The 22068-nt window shown below is 44.2% G+C and overlaps 1 protein-coding gene across 2 annotated transcripts in view; it reads left to right on the forward strand.

Annotated features, from left to right (window-relative positions):
* The window catches only part of WIPI1 (WD repeat domain, phosphoinositide interacting 1), a 58201-nt gene that overhangs the window by 16173 nt on the left and 19960 nt on the right, over positions 1-22068 (forward strand). For both annotated transcript variants that reach the window (XM_056852909.1, XM_056852918.1), the window contains exon 4: positions 9779-9875. In XM_056852909.1, coding sequence (XP_056708887.1) covers positions 9779-9875 — 97 coding nt within the window. The remainder of the gene's footprint in view (positions 1-9778; positions 9876-22068) is intronic.

Below are 22068 nucleotides of genomic sequence, written 5' to 3' on the forward strand. Positions count from 1 at the left end.
CTGTCATGTCCCTTCCTTAGTCATCTTTTATTTAAGTTCCCCAAAACCCCAAACGCCTTAACTTTTCCTTGTAGGTTAAGATATGCCAAACCCGTTGGTCATTTTGACTATCCTTTTCTTCACCCTTTCTGTTGCAACAATTTTATTTTTGAGACAGGGTGATCAAAACTGCATGCAGTATTCCACATACGGCTCCGCCATAGATCTTTGTAAGGACATTAGAATACTGGCTGTTTTGTTTTCAGTCTTTTTTCTCCTATATAATAATCCCTAACATAGAACTTTCTTTCTTGCTCTGAGGGAGAAGGGCATCTACGATTGGGTGTTTCAGCTTCGCTTGCTTCGGGAGGCAGGACTTAAAAAACTTTCACTCCCACTTCCTGTCTCCTGGGAAACGCCCCTCTTCTTCTCCAGTTCTTTTCCTGCCTCGCTAATTGGAAGAGCATCTTTTTGCAGCTCTCTGCATCAGCTATAGGAAAGATCATTTATTCCTTCCATTCTCTCTATCTTTTCTTCTACCTTTATTCCTTACCCTCTGTGTTACCTTTCTGTCACCCTCTGTCGACTGTGTTTTCCTCACTGTGCCATTTTTCTTCTATCTGAGGGTAGGAAATATTTTCCCGCCAAAACAACATGGTGGAGGATCGCCCCGACCATTACATTGCCCAGGGCGATCTTGATCCTTCCCTGTTAAAGCCGGCCCCAGACCAGGAGCAGCCCTCCTGCAGTAAATCGGCAGGCTCTAAGGGCAAAAATAGAAAAGGAAATGCCGTGTCTAAGAAAAAGAAGGTCGGGTCGGCGCACGGAAAAGTGGAAAAACGCCTCCTCACCGCTGCCCGCTCCAGCAGAGCCCCGAAAGTGCAAAAAATGAGCACACAATCGCAGCTGCTGGAAAGTGCTCAGGGACACACAGCGGCTTCGGTCGCTCCGTTCCCCGGCATTACCCAGGAGCATACAACGGCCATGGTTGTTATGACTCCAACCAGCAGCATGGAGCATACAGCGGCAGCCGCCGCTCCGACTCCAAGAGAGCCTGCCTTTCCACCAGCCTTCCCGTGGCCGGGCACAGAGACCATGAGGGGGTAATGTATTGCCGCCACCTTTTTCTGTGGGGGCGGGAGGACTGGATTTTTTAAGGGCTGAGCTTAACCGTGCTGGTTAGAGACTCCTTTGTAGAAGGTTTAAGAATGGTGCTTATGTCCAGCCCCCTCCTGCGGCACCTCAGTCTCGCAGGAGACTTCTTCACCTAGACATGGGCAAGCTGCAGACATCCATGCCATCGAGGAAGTCCCTCTCCCGGAACAACGATCAGGAATTTATTCTACTTTATGGTTCCAAAAAGAAACGGGAGTTGGCGCGCCATTTTTGATTTAAAATTCCTGAAGAAGTTCATCCATTGAAAGAAGTTCAGGATAGAGATGCTGAAATCAATAGTAAAGGCGTTGAGACCAGGAGATTTCCTCATATCTGTGGACCTCAAAGAAGCATACCTTCATATTCCGATTCACCTATCCCATCGCAGGTTTCTCCGGTTCCAGTACCTTCATCAACATTACCAATTCCAGGCCCTCCCGTTTGGATTGACGTCGGCACCGCGAGTATTCACCAAAGTAATGATAACCCTGGTGGTACTCGCACACAAGAGGGGAATAAGGATCCTCCCCTACCTCGACGATCTTCTGATTTGTGCTTCCTCGGAGCAACAGAGATCACACAGCGATAGTCTTGCAGATGATCGCAGATCACGGCTTCCTGGCAAACTTCGAGAAGAGCCAATTGACACCATCTCAAAATATTCGCCATCTAGGGATCTACATCAACACCATCTCCAACCTCCTCATCCTGCCAGAGGACAAGGTTCTCAAGGTATGCTCCATATCCAAGAAGACGGAGATAGCCAGATCATCTCGTCTAATGTCCCTAGCCAAGCTCCAAGGATTGATGATATCGTGCATTCCGGCTGTACAGTGGGCGAGATTGCACGCGAGGCCCCTTCAGAACTTCCTAAATATTTACCAGAAGGACATCACTCGGAAACGAGACAGAAAGCTAGTGGCCCAGCGAGCTGCTCTATGCCTTCCCTCCCCTTCCACTGATACTAAGGGTACTACACCACGTCCGGATGCTGGAAGCATCTGTTGTTCTCGTGGCACCATATTGGCCACGCCGACCATGGTTCCCAACCCTGATAGAGCTATCCACTCAGAAGCCTTGGAGACTACCGGACCGACAGGACCTCCTCCATCAGGGGCCAATCCTGCACCCCAATCCAGGCTGGTACAAGCTGACCGCCTGGGCATTGAAAGGAACAGGTTCCTAACCTTAGGCTATTCCCCAGAGATCACTGATTCCATTTTGGCGTCTAGAAGACCCTCCACAATCAGGATATATAATACCTATTGGAAGGCTTTAGCAAGATGGAGCCGTCACAAATACGTCAACCCTTTGAAACCGCACACTTTTGACATCCTTTCCTTCCTGCAGGATGGCCACAAACAGGGATTAAAGGTCTCCACGCTTCGCAGACAGTTAGCTGCTATCGCCATGATAGTGCCCAGCGTTTCGGGTTTCCCACTTACCAAGCACCCTCACGTGCAAGCCTTCTTAAGGGGCGTTACCCTGATCTCTCCCCCCATCATCCATAGGTTTCCTACATGGAGCCTACATACAGTATTGACAGCACTAACAAAGCTGCCCTTTGAGCCTCTCCGCCAGGTGGAGCTTAAATGGCTCTGAATGAAAACTCTATTCCTGACGGCAGTGACCTCAGCCTGTAGAGTTTCGGAACTTGGGGCCATTTCTATTAGGCCGGGCTTGTGTGCATTCCATGCAGATAAGGTCGTGTTAAGACCAGATCCATCCTTCTGCCCTAAAATTAATTCTAGTTTCCACAGGGAACAGGAAATTGTGCTGCCCTCCTTTTGTCCAAATCCAAAAACGTTGAAAGAAAAGGAGTGGCATTCCCTAAGCTTAAGGAGGGCTCTGCAGGTTTACATTAGGTGCACAGGTACTGTCAGGACATCAGATTCTCTTTTCATTAATCTTTCTCCGCCAAACAAGGGTAAACGCATGTCGCGAACCGTGATTAGCAGAACCATCAGAAACTGTATTTCCCAGGCCTGCAAGTCCAGTAGTCTACCTGTTCCTCCTAGGATTACTGCCCATTCCGTCAGGAGTGCTGCCACCTCCACCGCTTTCGACTGCAGGGCCTCGGTGCCGGAAATATGCAAAGCCGCAACATGGTCAACTATTTCCACGCTCGTCAGGCATTACAAGTTAAACCACTACGCATCGGCGGATGCCACCTTTGGCAGGCGAGTTCTCCAGACCGTACTACAGGACATCTAATATTCCCCAGGCACGGGACAGCTCTGATATGTCCCAATCGTAGATGACCTTCTCTCTCAGAGCGAGAACGAGCCTTGGATACTCACCGTGAAGACTCCTTCTGCTCTGAGATACAAAGGGCATCTCCCCACCCAGACGTCCAGAATATACATGCAATTAAAATAGTTTAATTATGACTTCAAAGGTACGGGGTTAACAAACTTAGAGTTAAGGCAATTAGTCGTGGGTTATCTACCTTCTGTATCTGCCTTCAGTTACTGTGTTACGTACTTTATATGTACTACTGTTCCTACGGTTTATGTTTAATCTTTCTTTGAGTTTATTTCATTCCTGGGGTATATATATTCACCTCTTTTATTCGGAAAGTTTTCAAACTGGAGAAGAAGAGGGGCGTTTCCCAGGAGACAGGGAGTGGGAGTGAACGTTTTTTAAGTCCTGCCTCCCAAAGCAAGCGAAGCTGAAACACCCAATTGTAGATGCCCTTCGTATCTCAGAGCAGAAGGAGCCTTCACTGTGAGTATCCAAGGCTCGTTTTCAACACTGCCACAGACTAATCTAACATTTTAATCAATCTGGCCACAATGACCCAAGCCCATTTTTAGTCGTTGCCAATTCATACACTATCAGTGTATATTTTGGCTTAAGATTTTTTTGCCCTAGTGTGCATCAATTTACAGTTAACAATACTGAACCACATTTGCCACATGGTTGGCTGCTCAGCCATTTTTTGAAGGATCCTTTCAGCTCCTCACAAATCCACCATTTTGTTCTCACCATCTTGAATCTACTTTGTTGCTGTCCCTGATTCCAGTTAATTATGAACAAAAACAGCAGTCCAAATGCACTTCTGTTATTGTGGATTTAAATCTCTTTTCTGGGAAGTGCTTCCTAGTAATCAGAATTGGTGTATGAAAGTATAGTGAAGTTACCCCAAAGTATTCCTTAGTGGCATTCTTTTTCTTTTTACCTCCACTATAGCCTTGCAGACTACCCTTATTTAACTGCATGCTTCCTGAGTCATCCTCTTCAGCTCCCCTTTTGTGTAATGTGGTATCATCACTTGATGAAATATTCTAGGAGACCAGGTAGGGATGTCTGCATGGCAACAGTAATTTGTTTAGCTTACTTCCAGTTTTTACAGTAAAAACGTACTAAGATTACAACTTTGATAAAGTGAACATAAGAGCAGAGATTTTCAGCAAAGTTTTATTTTTTTCAGTTGGATTCTTCAGTGGAAAAATTGAGTTTGAAAATGGAAGAATCCTTGTAAACTGAGTTGCTGAAGTCTTGTGGTCTAGGAACAATTAGTTGCACATGTTGGCAAAACTGGATTTTGGTTTCCAGCTGGTGAAAGGGCCTGACTGGTGAACAGTAGAACTATAAAAACAAGATGGTGAATGTAACCTTAGGACCTGCTAACAGTGTCCTCGTCTGTTCGCATCTCAGGTCAGGGTAGGGTGCTTCAAGACCCTGTGCTTATGGCTTTGGGGCAAAATGTCTCATCGATGGCTTTTGTTTGGAAGGACTGAGAGTCCCATTTCAGTGCTTTCAGGCCAAAGATGTTGGGTTAGGGCTTCAGTTTCTTCTTGTTTCTGCTGAAGGTGAATGATGCTGGCTTCAGAGAGGCCTGTGCAGAAGAACATAAAGAACTGGCTTGCTAGATCAGACCAAAGATCTTCCTAGTGCAGCATTCGTTTTCGAACAGCAGCAACCAGTACCTTAAGCTTACATACATATTATACTGAACATTTGTTTTCACACCTTTAAAAATGACATGGTGAAATTGGGCCAGGTGTGCAGGTAAAGGGGGCAATCTCAGTGAAATAAGTAGGGCTACTATAGGTTGTCTGAAGAAAGCACAAAAGATTACGGTATATGAAAATAATCAGATGGACAGGGACATCTTGGAGAAGAAGTAGCTGAGAGGTAATATGACAGAGTTCAATAACGGGAATTATTTTTTTCTCACACAATAACTACTAGAGATTTTTTAAAAATTAAACTAATAGCAGGTTTGAGAAGGCCAGGCAGGTACTTCTGGGAACTCCTTGTCATAGGAAGAAGCAGTGAAAGCTGTAGTATGCGATTACATTTTTTTGTTTTTTTCTTCAAAGAAAATTGTAAGTCAGCAAAAATGTCCAGACAATACTTTTTCATTCATGGCAATCTTTTTATGACAGATGCTCGTGATTCCTTTTTGATTATATGTACCGTATATACTCGGGTATAAGCCGACCCGAGTATAAGCCGACCCCCCAAATTTGAGGCCAGAAAAGGGAATTTCTTATTGACCCGCGTATAAGCCGAGGGTCAATAAGAAATTCCCTTTACCGGCAATGCTGCACTCTAAAATGCCGGCCGCCATTTTAGAGCGCAGAGCCCCTGACCCAGGTCGCCCTCCCGCCGCCTCGCAGGCCCTCCCACCCCACCCCACCCCCAGTGCCATCCAAGGGGGGGAGGGGGAAGAGCCCCTGAACCCCCTACTTACCGGGAGACGCGGCGAATCGGCAGCGTGGCCTTCCTGGGCCGGCAGGAGGCCTTTCCAGGCCCCTGCCGGCCGGAGGAAGGCGCTTGGGCGCGTGGGTGGCGGCGGCGCAGCCGGCAGGGGCCTCCTGCCGGCCCAGGAAGGACCCTGCAGGCAGAAGAATGGCGCCTGGGCGGCGGCGGAGCAGCCGGCAGGGACCTCCTGCCGGCCCCTCCAGGCCCCTGCCAGCAGGAGAAAGGCTCCCGGGCACCTGGGCGGCGGCAGAGTGGCCGGCAGGGACCTTCTGCCGGCCAAGGAAGGACCCTGCCGGCAGAAGAAAGGCGCCTGGGCGGCGGCGGAGCAGCCAGCAGGGACCTCCTGCCGGCCCCTCCAGGCCCCTGCCGGCAGGAGAAAGGCTCCCGGGCGAGGCGGCGATGGCAGCGGTAAGTTCCTCCCTCCTCCCTCCTCCCCCCTCCCCTCTCCTACCGTATTGACCCGTGTATAAGCCGAGTTCGGCTTTTTCAGCCCTTTTTTTGGGCTGAAAAACTCGGCTTATACACGAGTATATACGGTAATAGTATTAACCATATACTGAAAGATAATAAAAGAGCTAGGATTACTTAGAAGTTAAAAGCAACGTAATATGTAAGATAGATTAAATGGCAAAAAGTGTGTTTTGAAGTAGTAGAAATAGTATCAGAAACTAAAACATTTAATTATGGTATCTACAGTTAATAATAGTAGTTAATTGAGAAACAACGGAACATAAGTAGTAGCTTTAGCAGAATCAGCAAATGCTTTATATAAGAATAGAAATAGGGTTTAATTAAAAAGAAATGATGAGGATTGCAGTCGTGCCAGAGGAAATGATGCATATAGCTCTTCTTTTTCCCCCTTCCTATTTTTTCTCTTTCTGTATCCTCAAAATTTAATAAAAAATATATTAAAAAAATACTTTTCCATTCTCCAAATATCAGATTAATGTGAAGTCTTTTTGTTTCCATGGCATTAAATATGAGGCACTGGAAAATACCTGTTATGGGCTATTTGTTTGGAAGGTGCTGCTGAAGTGACTCAGTTTGACTTCATGGTAATCTAGTGCTTGAGATGCTGTAATAAAAAAAATGCAAGATTTTCATTCCCTTAAAGAACCCTTCATCTCAAGTGGTCTTCATGCCACTTTATTTGAAGATAAAATTTCAGACCTGGATTTTAGAATCAGTTGCTTAAAATCAGTATTTAAGCAAACATTTTGCATCTTTTTTATGGAACTGAGGCTCCAAAGGTTCTGCTCCTATGCTGGCATGCTCTCTGGAAAAGATCTTAACTGTTTCATTTCTCTGTTTTTTTTTTTTTACCTGCCACATAAACAGCCCCTTCTGAGCTGAGATGACATTTCCATTGACAAGTCCAGACTCTGTCCCTTTCTTATACTGATGCTGAATACCCTGGCAATTTGCCAGAGTTGTTGTCTTGCTCCGATTTCCTTTGTTTTTGCATTGTAAGTCTCTTTACTTCCCCTCCCCAAATGTTCATTTCATCTAGTTTCCTTCCTTCTGTTCAATGACCTTAGCATGGGGTGGGGCTGTGGCTCAGTGGTAGAGCTTCTGCTTGGCATGTATAAGGTCCCAGGTTCAATCCCCGGCATCTCCAGTTAAAGGGACTAGGCAGGTAGGTGATATGAATGACCCCTGCCTGAGACCCTGCCAGCCTGAGTAGACAATACTGACTTTGATGGACCTTGATGGTCTGATTCAGTGTAAGGCAGCTTCATGTGTTCATTCAGCAGTCTGGGATGCAAGAGGCTTGGATGGAAGCCCAACTTTCTAGCCAGTCCAGTAAAAGCTAATGTTAACTAAATTAGGTGTCATATTTTCCCCTTGTTGTCAAGATAAAGTATTTCATGTTTTTAAAGCTATTTTTCCCCACTCACTGGAGCATCCAGAGTATGTGTCTTCAATCTTGCTTTATGCAGTCTAGGATTTTAATGCCCTTGTTTCCTTTCCCAAACAGAGGTTCAGGGCAGCCTTTATAAGTTTGTTGCCTTTTTAGAGAAGACAAAAATCTGAGAATCTCTAGTAACCTGTTTGTGAATGTACAAGTAGAACAGGTGCTATGGGGTGGAGCAACAAGCACACACAATTTCACCAGTTGTCCATCCCCTAAATCCCAGCCATTCTAAAGGCACTAACCGCTTCTCACAAAATTGGGGCCTGCTTTTTAATCATAGAATCATAGAGTTGGAAGGGACGACCAGGGTCATCTAGTCCAACCCCCTGCACAATGCAGGAAATTCACAACTACCTCCCCCACACACCCTAGTGCCCAGAAGATGGCCAAGATGCCCTCCCTCTCATGAACTGCCTAAGTTCATAGAATCAGCATTGCTGACAGATGGCCATCTAGCCTCTGCTTAAAAACCTCCAGGGAAGGAGAGCTTACCACCTCCCAAGGAAGCCTGTTCCACTGAGGAACCACTCTAACTGTTTGAAAATTCTTCCTAATGTTTAGTCGGAAACTCTTCTGATTTAATTTTAACCCGTTGGTTCTGGTCCGACCTTCTGGGGCAACAGAAAACAACTCGGCACCATCCTCTATATGACAGCCCTTTAAGTACTTGAAGATGGTTATCATATCCCCTCTCAGTCTTCTCCTTTTCAGGCTAAACATACCCAGCTCCTTCAACCTTTCCTCATAGGACTTGGTCTCCAGACCCCTCACCATCTTTGTTGCCCTCCTCTGGACACGTTCCAGCTTGTCTACATCTTTCTGAAATTGTGGTGCCCAAAACTGAACACAATTCTAACCAGAGCAGGTCTAACCAGAGCAGAGTACAGCGATACCATCACTTCACGTGATCTGGACACTATACTTCTGTTAATGCAGCCCAAGATCACATTTGCCTTTTTAGCTATCGCATCACACTACTGACTCCCGTTCAGTGTTTGGTCTACTAAGACCCCAAGATCCTTTGACATGTTAGGAACTTTGGCCCAGTGAGGATTGCGACAGTGTGTCACTAGCATCACTGATTATTTCTAGGACACTTGATGTGCTAGGTGCTGTATCAAACACATTTTATAATATGAAATACTATATTTTCAACATGCATCCATAAATCTACAAGCTGAAAACCTCATGCAGAAATGAGCCCTGATTTGTTCTTACTGAAACTTTATTTTCCCTTCTTTGTGTGTATCTTCATTGGAATCCAGGCAGTTAAGTGTGCAGCTGTGCCCTACCACTAGGATACATTACCCTTTTGCTTCCATACTCTCCCATAGTAAAATAGTAGAGGAAGTGAGTGCAGCATTGAATTTCTGGTCTGAGCCCCTGTCTTATTCCTGCTTAAAAAAGGTAAAGGTCCCCTGTGCAAGCACCGGGTCATTCCTGACCCATGGGGCGACGTCACATCCCGACGTTTTCTAGGCAGACTTTGTTTGCGGGGGTGGTTTGCCAGTGCCTTCCCCAGTCATCTTCCCTTTACCCCCAGCAAGCTGGGTACTCATTTTACCAACCTCGGAAGGATGGAAGGCTGAGTCAACCTCGAGCCGGCTACCTGAAACCAACTTCCGTTGGGATCAAACTCAGGTTGTGAGCAGAGCTTCGACTGCAGTACTGCAGCTTTACCACTCTGCACCACAGGGCTCCTTATATTCCTGCTTGCTCTACAGCAAATCAATATGTGTTACTGAATCCTGCTTAAGATCCAAATTGTAAAAAACCATTTGTGCCATGGCCATTTTCAAAGCAAAACTCAAGTGAAAGGACTTTGAAGGCTTTGTCCAGTTGCTTTGCCTTCAGAGTGAAACTTCAGGAGGTAAAGCCCTTCTCTTTCCATGTGGTACCTGATACTTCTCCCAGACAGTCTTCTGAAACTCTGGTGCATCTGGTACATGCTGATGGACTCTTGGAATGTGGGGCTTTCCCATTCTTGCAAAACAATTTTGGTTTTTGTTCTTGCAGAGACTGATAGTTTGCCTGGAGGAATCTATTTATATTCATAATATTAAGGACATGAAGCTTCTGAAAACAATCCTGGATACCCCTCTGAACATAAAAGGTAAGGGTCCAAGCTCATCACAAGGAGAAGTTGAGAGGAATGGCTCTAGGATAGGAGATCTGAATGCTTGCTAGAAGAATTATATGATAAGAAGGAACCTTTTCCCACTTCTGATGCTTCAGTGTGTCACTGTGATGCTGTTTCAAAGCCCTCAGGATTCATTCTTTTAACAGAAAATACTTCCTCTCACCTTTTAAAAATGTCTAGAGGAAAGGGCTCCTGCAGCTTTCTGCTTCTAGGAGTACATTTTCCTTACCTCAAGGCCAGTAAACAGACATGTAACTCATGTAAAGAGACAAACAGGTTAAAGAGAAAATTTAGGGCAAGAGGAATTTCAAGGAAATGCTTTTCCTCATGTTGTTTTAGTAGATTTTTTAAAAGAAAGATTTCTCTGTCTACCTGACATTATCCCTTCAAGTTAACATGCCCTTAGCCAGCTGAATGAGAGGGTCTTCCTTATATCCTTCTCTGATCCAAATATTCTGTCAGATGGCAATAGCCTTAAAGCGATTCTGACAGTGGAAACCCTAGCATAGGTACCTTGGCATGGACTCTCTTATCTGTGCCATGAAGTAAAGTGCCTACTCTGCCTCACCAGCTTCAGCTCAGTCACTTCAGGGTTCTTTTTAGCCTCCTTAAAATGTTGCTTGAGCAGAGTCATTGCCATTGAGGAGGCTTGCCTTTTTGCCTGATTTAAGTGTAATTCTGGCTGTGCAAAACAAAACCCTTATCTATGTGGCCATTCAACTTGCCAGTTTGTGATATAGGTGGTGCTCTGCTGAAACGCTAATGCAGCATGTGCCGATGAAGCTGTCTAGTTTAATGAGCTGCCAACAAGTGCTTGCTGTGCCTGCATGCCCCCTGGTGTTTCTGGTATAGTGTCCAGCCCCCAAATGCTGGTTAGTCGGCTGAGGCAAGCACTATTTTGCTGTGTCACTGTGCGCAGCCTTAGCCAAGCCATTTCAGGAGGGGGTTGGCTAAATAGTTGGGAAAGTGCGGAAGTGGTGATAGCGCTATCCTGTCTTCCTCCTTGCTGCTCTGTTCAGTTTTGTTTCTTTACCGTCATTTGACCAGCAGATTGCCGCTCTTCTAGCAAGCAGCTCTTTGCAACTTGATGCAATATTTGCCATACCCAGGGAGACAGCATGGTATAGTGACTAGTGTTGGACTGATATCTAGGAAACCTATAGTCAAATCCCCCACTTTGCCTCAAAAGTTTGCTAGGTGGCCTTGGGCCAGCTGTGTGCTCTCAGCCTACCTCACAGGGTTGTTGCTGTGATGGGAAAATGGAGAAGGAGATGTAAGCTATTTGGGTCCCTGTTGGGGAGAAAAATGGCATATAAATGTCTAAATATATTAATACACAGCACATTCTAAGAATAAACGGCTCTTGCAAAGACTTCTTTTTCTTATAGAATGGCAGAATGAGGCCATAGTATCAGTTACTGTCCAGCTGGAAGAAATTCCTCTTAGGTTGATTGTGGACAAGTGAGAGGGAGAGGGAGACTCTGACATCAATGAGGTCACAGCTGGCTTTCTTTGATAGCATCACGGGAGGAGCAGACTCTAGCTTGATCAGAACGGACATCATGTCTTTCTGGTCCCCAGCTGGAAGAGTAGCTATTCAGGCCATCTTGGTCAGCAGGACTTGACTGGCAAGTTGCCATTGAAGTTGAACCAAATAAAGCCTATCTTTTCCAAGCACTTCCTGCCTCTTGACACAGGGGTACAGTTCATGTGCAACAACTAATTGCCTGCTTTGGGTCCTTGGGAAGCCATTCTTGGTCTCCAGACTGACCTACTTCAGGCTCTTGACAGATGGTCTCTTGGTGTGGATTAAGCTCATATAAAGTTTTAAATATGATTAAATGATATTTTGAAAATCCTCCACTGCAGTTTCCAAAGACTCACATCCATTGGACATGGCTTCCTCCTACCTTAAACAAATTTCAGTCTTGGTTCAGAATTAGTAGCAGAATTGACCCATGCTTACTAAAGAGGCTTCAGCATCTTGATCCTCCTTTTTTTTAAAAAAAAATTATCTGCAGGCCAGTCTTATTGATGCATATTTGAACGAAAACCTTGTTTTTATGGGGATGACTGTGCAGCTTTGCATCCTGATCCTCTGCTTGCTTACTCAGATGGAAACCTATTGAGTTTAGGGCCAAACAGCATATGATGGTAGCATCCCCATGTCATCAGCCATGGCTTTGCTTCCAATCACATATAAAATGGAGAGAGTGAGTGTGTGAGATGTAAAATGCCAAAGAGGGGACACAGCAGAAGATGTGGAACTTTTCACATCAGCATGTCCCCTGAAGCTTTGATGCCTAATTTTTGGGGGGCTTTTTTTTTAAACAGCCTGAACTAGGTAATATGGTTTGTGCAGTTTACTTCTGCTCAGTCATGTTGCTCCTGTTTTTTCCATATCAAAAAAATTGAGACAGTCCTGAGTAGCTGAAGTTCTCCAGGATCAGTGGAAGAATAGAATATATTAAGGGCAAATGCACAATGATGTGGCACAAGTCTTGAGAGCCAGTGTGGTGTAGTGGTTAAGAACGGTGGTTTAGAGTGGTGGAGTCTGATCTGGAGAACCAGGTTTGATTCCCCACTCCTCCACACAAGCGGCAGAGGCTAATCTGGTGAACTGGATTTTTCCCCCCACTCCTACACACGAAGCCAGCTGGGTGACCTTGGGCTAGTCACAGCTCTCTCCGCCTCACCCACCTCACAGGGTGTCTGTTGTGGGGAGGGGAAGGGAAGGTGATTGTAAGCCGGTTTGAGTCTCCCTTAAGTGATAGAGAAAGTCGGCATATAAAAACCAACTCTTCTTCTTCTTGTTTCAAAAGGAGCTTCTAAACTCAGAATAGAAAACTCATCCAATGCTGTGTCTTAAGACTCATTCAGTTTTTATTTCTCTCTTTCTGTCACACACGTACACTCTGCTGCTTGCAACTTCTATTTCTCCACTTACTTTAAAAACAAAAGCATGCTGCCTAGAAGTATCCAGAATATAGCCAAGGCCATATGTTTTTGTGATGTCTGAAAGGCTTCACCAGATTGTGCCAATTTGAACTTCAGAGAAGATCTCAGGAATGGTGGAATCCGATACAATTAATGGGGTACTAACCCAGGAGTGAAGCAATCCCTGCCTCAAAGCCACGGTTGGTTGCTAGGTGACCTTTCACGGTAACCTTTCAGGATATTGACAGGATTAGAAACTCAGTACATAACCTTGAGCAACCCGAAGAAAAGGTGGAAGAAAAATGCAGTAAAATAAATTTCATGCTTGGAGCTGCCCCTTCCAACAGTGGAAGTATATGAATCACTGGTAATGGGGTGGGTGGGGGGGTGGAGGCTTCTATACAAATACTTTAAAAACATGCATAAGAAAGCTGGAACAAACCCTGAGAAAATAAAAGTATAAGATCCTGTCCCCTCACCTTACAGCTTTGTTTAGAATAAAAAATTGAATGTTCTTGTGAAACAGGGCAACACACTTTTTCTCCATCTGTACCATCCTCTGCTGTGAACTGCCAAGCACATCTTACCGATGCAAAATAAACTCATCATTCTTGGCCCCAGCTTGGTGCATCTTTCATCTCAGAAGAACTACAATTGGGATACTTGTATGCTTACAGGGAAAGTGGTGGCTGTAAATGAACTAAATAGAACCAATAGGTCTCTGACGTGTGTATGTTTGGTTCAGACTAGACCGTGCCAATACTGGCAGGTTGCTCTACTCTTGCAGCAATGGCTCTTCATACTGGCCTGTTCGCTACTCATTCAGGGCTTTTTCATTGCCCTGGAGCTGCACCTCAGAACAGCTGCCTGCCTGTGGTACGCTCTCTCTCTCTCTCTCTCTCTCTCTCTCTCTCTCATTCTTTTATATGAGGCATCATATTTCAAACCACTTGCTTTTAGTTACCCCACTAATGATTCTTTGAGTCTACTCCAAAATAAGACAGACAAAAGTCAGAAGCTTTAATCATCCCAAACTGCTTTTAAGTTGGTTCAAAGATAGTATTTCCCCGACTCTGCATCTCCCATGTTTTGGGGCCAGCAGTTCAACCACAGCTGACTGGTGCTTTGAAAATATTATATGCTTGGCCCTGTGCCAGCTGGAAATGCTGTTTAGTGATGGTGAACATTCTGTACTTGTCCAAGAATATTACAGCCCCCCTCACCTGTGACAGGATTGTTATGACATCTATAAGCATTAACAGATTTACACTTGTATGGGATGTTTGCCATTAAACCAACAGCTATGCCTCAAGAATAAAAAGACTAGTCATCACTTTGGTGTTGATCCAAACAATTTTTGAATGGTCTTAACATAATGCCCATCATTCATTTTGCTCTAATCTGTTCTAGTTAATCAAAGTAAAGCCCTCAGCAGAGATCTTGTAGGTTAGAAACCTGGATTTGTCTTTTTATGCATTAGTTCAGAATTAGTATTTCAGTCAGTCTTGATTGCATCAGTCATTGCAACAACACGATTCTGTCCAAGTAAGACCACGAAATTTTCACTCATTTTCAAAGAAGAAATTAAAATACAAAATGCCTCAAAATAAAATCACAACAATATACCTTACAGTGCAATGGCCAAAGACCCATAGCGGAACAATTATCGTGCAGGTCGACCATGCTTACATAGAGTTAATAGTGGCTAGTGTGTGGATACACTGGGCACAGGGAGAGGGCAAGAGTGCATCTCAGAAGGTGGAGGAACTCTCTGGAAGATCAAGGCTATCTGCCCTGGAAGCTTTGATGGTGCATGTACAGTTAGAGGCAGTGGTGGAAAGGGATAAGTGGAGTAGAACGCAAACAGAGCCTTCTTGACTTGCATGTTCCTTGTGCTGACAAAGCCATAATCTTGCTCAGTCTTCTCTACCCCCACTCAGCTGACTAATTTTGAGACCAACTAGAAAATTGACTGGAGCTCTGCCAGCCCAGGAACTATAGCCTGCCAGAGTCTGTATGTCAATTGAAAATAATTTCTAAATAGCTTGTCAGTTTTCTATTTGGACGAGGAGGAGAAAGAGGAGGTAAAGAGTGAAAAGCGGGTGTGCACATGACTTAACCCTAACTGAAAGGTAATTGAAAGGAACAGGACTGGGAACACAGAAGGGAAATATAAAGCCATGTGTAGAAACAAAATGAGGTCTGGAAATTTAGGCCCAAAATTAGAACATCCGAATAACAATACATTGTTTGGGTTGTCTAAATTTGAAAAGAAGTTACCTGTTCACAACTGCTAGAGAAAAGATGGCAGAAAAGGTGTCCAAAGAACAACTGAGAGGCCAAGTTTATATTAGTTTTAAATTTAAGATTAGAAGAAATATTAAAATTTAAGATTAGAAAAAATATTAATTTTATATTAAAATGGAAGATTCTATTAAAATGGAAAAATATTAAAATGGAAGATTAGAAAAAATATTAAAATGGACAACAATATCTAAAAGTCTGAAAATGAATGTAAGTAAAAGCTGTAGGGTGGATTTCATTGTCTATTAATAATAAAGAAACTTAATTATATATACACACACACTTATTTCATATTTATTTAAAATTATCTGGAATTAATAACTTGTTCAAAATAAATAATATTCTTCATAAAACTTTGGAGTAGTGTTAACAAAATTGTTTTCATATGATAATCAAAAAGTAAAATAAAGGTTAAAATTGTAATATACTGGCAATACTTGAATCACATTTTGTTACACTTTTTATGGGACCCCAGTACGATCCTTTGGTGGCCCAGGCTAGCCTGATCTCGTCAGATCTCAGAAGCTAAGCAAGGTTAGCCCTGGTTAGTATTTGGATGGGAGACCACCAAGGAAGACCAGGGTTGCTGTGCAGAGGAAGGCACTGGCAAACCACCTCTGTTCGTCTCTTGCCATGAAAACCCCAAAAGGGGTCGCCATAAGATGGCTGCGACTTGAAGGCACTTTACACACACACAGTTGTCTAATAAATTTTTCTTGTTGTACTATATTATCTCTGTACTGCAGCTAATGATTGGGCTAACTACCCAAAATATTTCATTTTTTGGCTGAACTTGAGTTTTGGAGTTGCTGTGGCCTAGTTAGGAGGAAGAGGTAAGTAGGGGGATTCTTGTAGTAAGTGCATCAGGACTCAAATGCCTGAGATCAAGATAACGCCATCTGTCAGATGCAAATTGCTGGCTTGTACAGTCTTTGGGTTATGCAGGGGAGAAAGGATATTTTAATCTTTCAACCTTCAGCCAGTTTTGCTCTTTGAAACCAGCTCCCCCACACTGCTGTCATTATTTAAAGAAGATAAGGTTCCACCCCCCCTCCCAAGGACGACTTTAAAATGCTACTAGCAGACGGGTCATGGGTTTCAAACAGTGAATCTTCCATTCCCTGCCTGGCCCCAAGACAAATTGAGTCTGTAAAAGCCAGCAATTTGTGTTTTATGAACCTGTTGTTTGAACTCTGGGGTGGCGGCTGTCTATATGAATTGTCCTGCACTCGGATTCTACGCTTTTGAAATATTCTATAAAAGAACTCTGTAGCGTTGGTACTTCTGGGGGATCCATTCCATGTGATTGTTTGGTGCAGAAACAAGGCAGTTCATCAGTGACTGTTCTCTCTTGCAGGGCAGAAGCCATCTTGCTCTGTGCCTTTGAAAAGTCAACTGTACATCTACATTCTTTCCCAGGCTTTTCACTGCTTGTTTCCCTGCTTCCTCTTGTAGGTAAAATTTCTAATCTGCCCTGCTGACTCCACAGTGTCGCTAACTCTCCATTTAGCCTTAGGGCCTCACATCTAGAAAATACTTTCCAAGCATACAAGAAGTTTATTTCATGGTTTCCTATTGAGTGTGAGTGCAAAGGTTTCCTCTGGCTTGCGTTTATCTGGCTTGCATGCTACACAAGCCAGTTCCTGTGTAAAGCCACACTTGCATTTTTTTTCCCAGCTTGCATGTGCACAGAGTTTTGCAAGCATGAAGTTTGCAAGAATGCAAGTTTCATATCTCAGATGTACTGTGTGGTCATTTCAGCATTGGAATGGTTTCCTTGATCTCAGTCTTACGGGCTAATTGAGACATCCATGGGGCCAAAATGATACTAAACCCACCGGTGGAAGTATGAGACTTGGATAGGGAAAGAAAGATCAATACGTTCTCTTGCTGAGGTCTCTTTCAAAGTACAGATGTGCTGCGAACAGCAGCGAGAACTATGTTGCTGGGGTCAGTGATAATGTTCTGGACAACACAGCAGCTAACTGAGGAAGTAATTATTGAGAAAAAAGCGATTTCTCAGAAACTGAAGTTGGGAGGTAGCTGATTGGACTTAGCATACCTGAACAGAGTCTCTAGCTCCTAAATGTGTACAAGGGCAACCCCATAGAGGGAGAGCAGGAGCATGCATGTTGTGTTCCCGCCCCACCCCCCACACAAAAGCATTGATCCTGAACATAGAGTCCATCCTTGCGCACAGGAACATTTGAAAAGCAGGGCTTCCAATCATGAGAATGGATTGTATGCACAGTGCTCTTACTTGCACTGGATTGAAGGTGTACAGGTTGTAGCCAGCTAGCTTTTCTGCTTGTGAAAAAGGAAGGACGGGTTCCCCTTTAACCACCACAAAGGCTATGTTGGGGATCAGCGTGGAAAAAAGCCTTATGGGACAGGAGCTGTAGTAAGGAAGAGAAGTGGGCAAGATTTAGTGAAAAAGCTGGCTGGATCCTCCCCTATTTTTCCAGTTCCAGCCTGTGCTCACAGGTGGTGATTGAGCCTCTTTCAGGAAAAAAGGGTTGTAATCTGTCTGGCGCATCCTCTTCAAGGCTAAACAGGCATGTTTCTGACAGTGTGATTAGGATTGCAACCTCTCCTCCCCAATAGAGGACTAGTTCCTTGACCATCTGTGTAACAAACAGAAATTCAGACGATTAGGAAAGCCTTGTCTGTTAAATTCCTGCCTGCCTTCACACAGCCTCCATCAAGAAACAAGGTGGCAGCTCTAAGGATGTGCAACTGTACATGTATTTGTTTTATTTATATATATATATTTGTTTATAACCCACTTTTCTCACTGAGACTTAAAGCAATTAAAAATACAGCAAACAATTCAATCCGACAGAATAAGACATCCGGTAAACAGTGCAATGGGTTTGATTGTGAGTCTTGAGGGGATGCACTGAATTGAAAGATTTGCCATGCTGGATTAAAGTAAGACCACCATAATTTAGCATTCTGTTTATTATGTGGCTCAGCATTAACCATTAAAATGGCGAATATTCAGACAAGCCTTGTGTGGCTGTAGAACAAGCTGATAAGAACCTCCATCTGCCTTGGAATGGAGGGGTTTAGGACCCGCTCGGCTTCTTGTAACATCATGCTGAGATGGGTGTGAAATCTGCTCTGGAATAATATACTCTGAACGCTCAGACTGCACCTGGCTCTTATTAGTGAGCTTGGTGACCTGATGGCTTAGGTGATCCAGTTTTGAACACACAAGTTTCAAAGTTTCAAAAATGCTGCTCACTGTTTTAGCTGTCAGGAGAGAAAGCTCCTTTAAGATGTTATTGGAATCCCTGGAGTCCACCTCTTCGGCTGCCGGCAAAGACGTTAGAGCTTCAGTCTGGTCTTCCTGCTGAGTATTATGTTGTGGGGGGTTGCTAGGCCAGCATAGCAGTTTGAAACGGGAACAGTATACTCAGAGGAATTAGCAGAGGTAAACTAGTACCCGATCTTACTTTGCTTGCATGCAGGGGTAGAGCTTAAGTCCTCTGCGTCGCAAGAGCGTTTTCCAGCCCCCATTAAAATGCATCTGGTTTTTTAAAAAACTTATTGCAGCATGAGAATGTTAATTGACTTTAAAACTCAGACCCAGAGGCTTCCTGACTCAGTCCAGAGAGATACTACAGCACAATCCACAGTTCAAGCAGCTGCCCCACGGACAATAAATCTCAGGGGCACTGAGCTCCTCTCCTCCACCCAGCTGCCAGCTCGTAATTTAAAACATGAAGCTTATCACACGACCAGAGTACTCCCCTTCAGATAGCAGTAATTCAAAGTTAACTTCTTCAGAGCAACTTCAAAGTAATTTGCTGATATTCTAAGTATCCCAATTGTATAAAATTATATTAGAAGTACAATTCTCAAGGAGGAGGTTCAGTTTGAAGGTGTTGCTCCGTTGCTCAGAGCAACTGCAGTCAAGCTGCAGTACTGCTGTCAAAGCTCTGCTTACAATCTGAATTCGATTGTGCCAGAAGTCAGTTTCAGGTAGCCTGCTCAGAATGGCCAGGAATCCCGGATGGTTGGGGGGGGGCATCTTCTGAGCATGGAGTAGGGGTCACTGGGGGTGTGGGTAGAAGGTAGTTGTGAATTTCCTGCGTTGTGAAGGGGGTTGGACCCTGGTGGTCCCTTCCAACTCTATGAATCTATAGAATTACCTAGTTAGAAAATGATGCAAACAAAGAACTGGCTCCAGCATTACGCACCATGATGCAGAAAGTGGATTAGAAAAGTAAATGATGGTGCAGTAAAAGCAACATGGTACATACAGTAAACATTGCAATAGGCTATAATCCTATTATTTTGTAAAACTGTCCTCCTGAGCTGTTCCGTTACACTGGTTCTAATCCCTTCATTAAAATGCCCTCCTGAACATTTCTGTTTTGCACATCCTGCAAAATGATTGAAGCGTAGGGGGTCTGCCTGGCCTCTCAGCCAGGCCATTCTGCAAGGTGGGGGGCACAACAGGGAATGCTGATATACGGGCCCTTGCCAATCTTACCTGCTTCTTCTGTTCATATCATAATCCCCTGATGTGAAGTGAAAGTGCAAAGCATGAACGGTCCTGTCTTCTGTCCAGCTTTATTTGCTATCTTTTCTTCATCGTGCATTTCAGCTGAAGGAGGGCATAATGGTTAGTAGCAAAGGGTAAAACCAAGAGATCCCGCTGATGGGATGTTCCCAAAGTTGTCTTGTTTGTGGGCTTCCTAGAGGCACCTGGTTGGCCATTGTGTGAACAGACTGCTGGACTTGATGGGCCTTGGTATGATCCAGCATGGTTTTTCTTAGGTTCTAAATCCTAATACTAGAGCAAATAATTAAACAGACGGTCTGTAAGCACTTAGAAAGAAATGCCGTGATGACTGACAGTTAACATGGGTTTCTCAAAAACAGGTCATGCCAAACTAATCTCATATCTTTTTTGATAGAGTGACAAGTATGGTAGATGAAGGGAATGCTGTAGATGTAGTGTACTTTGATTTCAGTAAAGCCTTTGATAAAGTCCCCCATGATCTTCTTAAAACAAAATTAGTAAAATGTGGACTGGACACTGCTACTGTTAGGTGGATTGGTAATTGTTTGACCAACTGAACCCAAAGGATGCTAATTAATGGCACAACTTCATACTGGAGAGGAGTGACCAGTGGGGTGCCACAGGAGTCTGTCCTGGGACCGGTACTATTTAATATTTTTATAAATGACTTGGATGATGGAATAGAGGACATGATAATCAAATTTGCAGATGACACCAAGTTGGGAGAAGTAGTTAATACCCCGGAGGACACGGTCAGAGTTCAGAATTACCTTGATAGACTAGAGAGCTGGGCCATAAGCAATAAAATGGATTTCAATAGGGAGAAGTGTAAAGTACTTCATCTAGGCAGAAACAACATAAGGCACAGGTACAGGATGGGAGAGAGTTGGCTTGACAACAGTACATGTGAAAGAGATCTGGGAGTCTTAGTGGACCACAAACTGAACATGAGTGAACAGTGTGATATGGCGGCTAAGAAGGCCAATGCAATTCTGGGCTGCATCAATAGGAGTATTGTGTCTAGATCAAGGGAAGTAATACTACCACTGTATTCTGCATTGGTCAGACCTCACTTGGAATACTGTGTCCAGTTTTGGGACCACAATTTAAGAAGGATGTTGACAAGTTGGAGCGTGTCCAGAGGAGAGTGACCAGAATGGTCAAACGTTTGGAATCCATGCTCTATGAGGAGAGACTTAAGGAGCTGGGGTTGTTTAGTCTGGAGAAGAGAAGGTTAAGGGGTGACATGATAGCCATGTTTAAATATTTGAAGGGATGCCATGTTAATGAGGGAACTAGCTTGTTCTCTGTTGCTTCAGAGACTAGGACACGGAGTAATGGATTTAAACTAAGAGAAAAGCGATTCCACCTAAACATTAGGAAGAACTTTCTGACGGTGAGGGCGGTTCGACAGTGGAATGCGCTGCCTCGGGGGGTGGGCGTGGAGTCCCCGTCTTTGGAGGTCTTTAAGCAGAGGTTGGATGGCCATCTGTCGGGAGTGCTTTGATTGTAGGATCCTGCATGGCAGGGGGCTGAACTGGATGGCCCTTGTGGTCTCTTCCAACCTTGTGTGATTTTGTGATTTGTGATTTTGTGATTAGTCATGATACCAGACAATAGCTGGTGAGAGCAAGGACATCTCTGCTCTTGGGGCCTTGCTAAGTGCCAAATCCAGGCTCCACACTTATCCTGAAGCACACATGTTCCGTCTGGTTCCTGCCCAAGAATTGCTCACACCTTTGGCTTGGGACTCTTGCAGCCAATGCCTTTAAGACACAGTCTCTGGATTTCTTGTACAACTCCATTAAAACTCAAACATATGTTATTTCCGCTCTTTCAGTAATGGTTGCATCAAGTGCTTATTGGTAATCCTTTGAGAACCCTGGCAAGGTGCTTAAGGGAACCCTCTGTTTCAGTGGTTCTCTAACCTTGTATTAAGGGCTCTTACCAATAGAAGTTTGGTTTATTTGGGATAGATACACTTCTTGTTTCCATCAGTTTGTTTAGATGTCAGGTAACATTCTCATAAATCTCATCCTCTCCAGATGCATACCCTTAAAACTTCAGTGCTCCACTGGGCTTTGATGTAATTAAGGCTTTATGCACCGATTTGGCAGTTGCATGTAATCTTTGACCTTGTGATAAACTCTGTGTTAGCAATACCCTGGTATGGTATGAGCTTTCGTGAGCCACAGCTCACTTCTTCAGATCAGTTCTGAAGAAGTGAGCTGTGGCTCACGAAAGCTCATACCCTACCAGAAAATATTTTTGTTAGTCTTTAAGGTGCTACTAGACTCTTGCCCTTTTCTACTACTGCAGACAGACTAACACGGCTACCCACTGTGAATTAGCAATACCCTGTATCTATTCAAAAATCGGTGGCTTCCGGGC

This window comes from Euleptes europaea, chromosome 1 (assembly GCF_029931775.1).
Source record: "Euleptes europaea isolate rEulEur1 chromosome 1, rEulEur1.hap1, whole genome shotgun sequence".
In the NCBI taxonomy this organism is placed as follows: Eukaryota; Metazoa; Chordata; class Lepidosauria; order Squamata; family Sphaerodactylidae; genus Euleptes; species Euleptes europaea.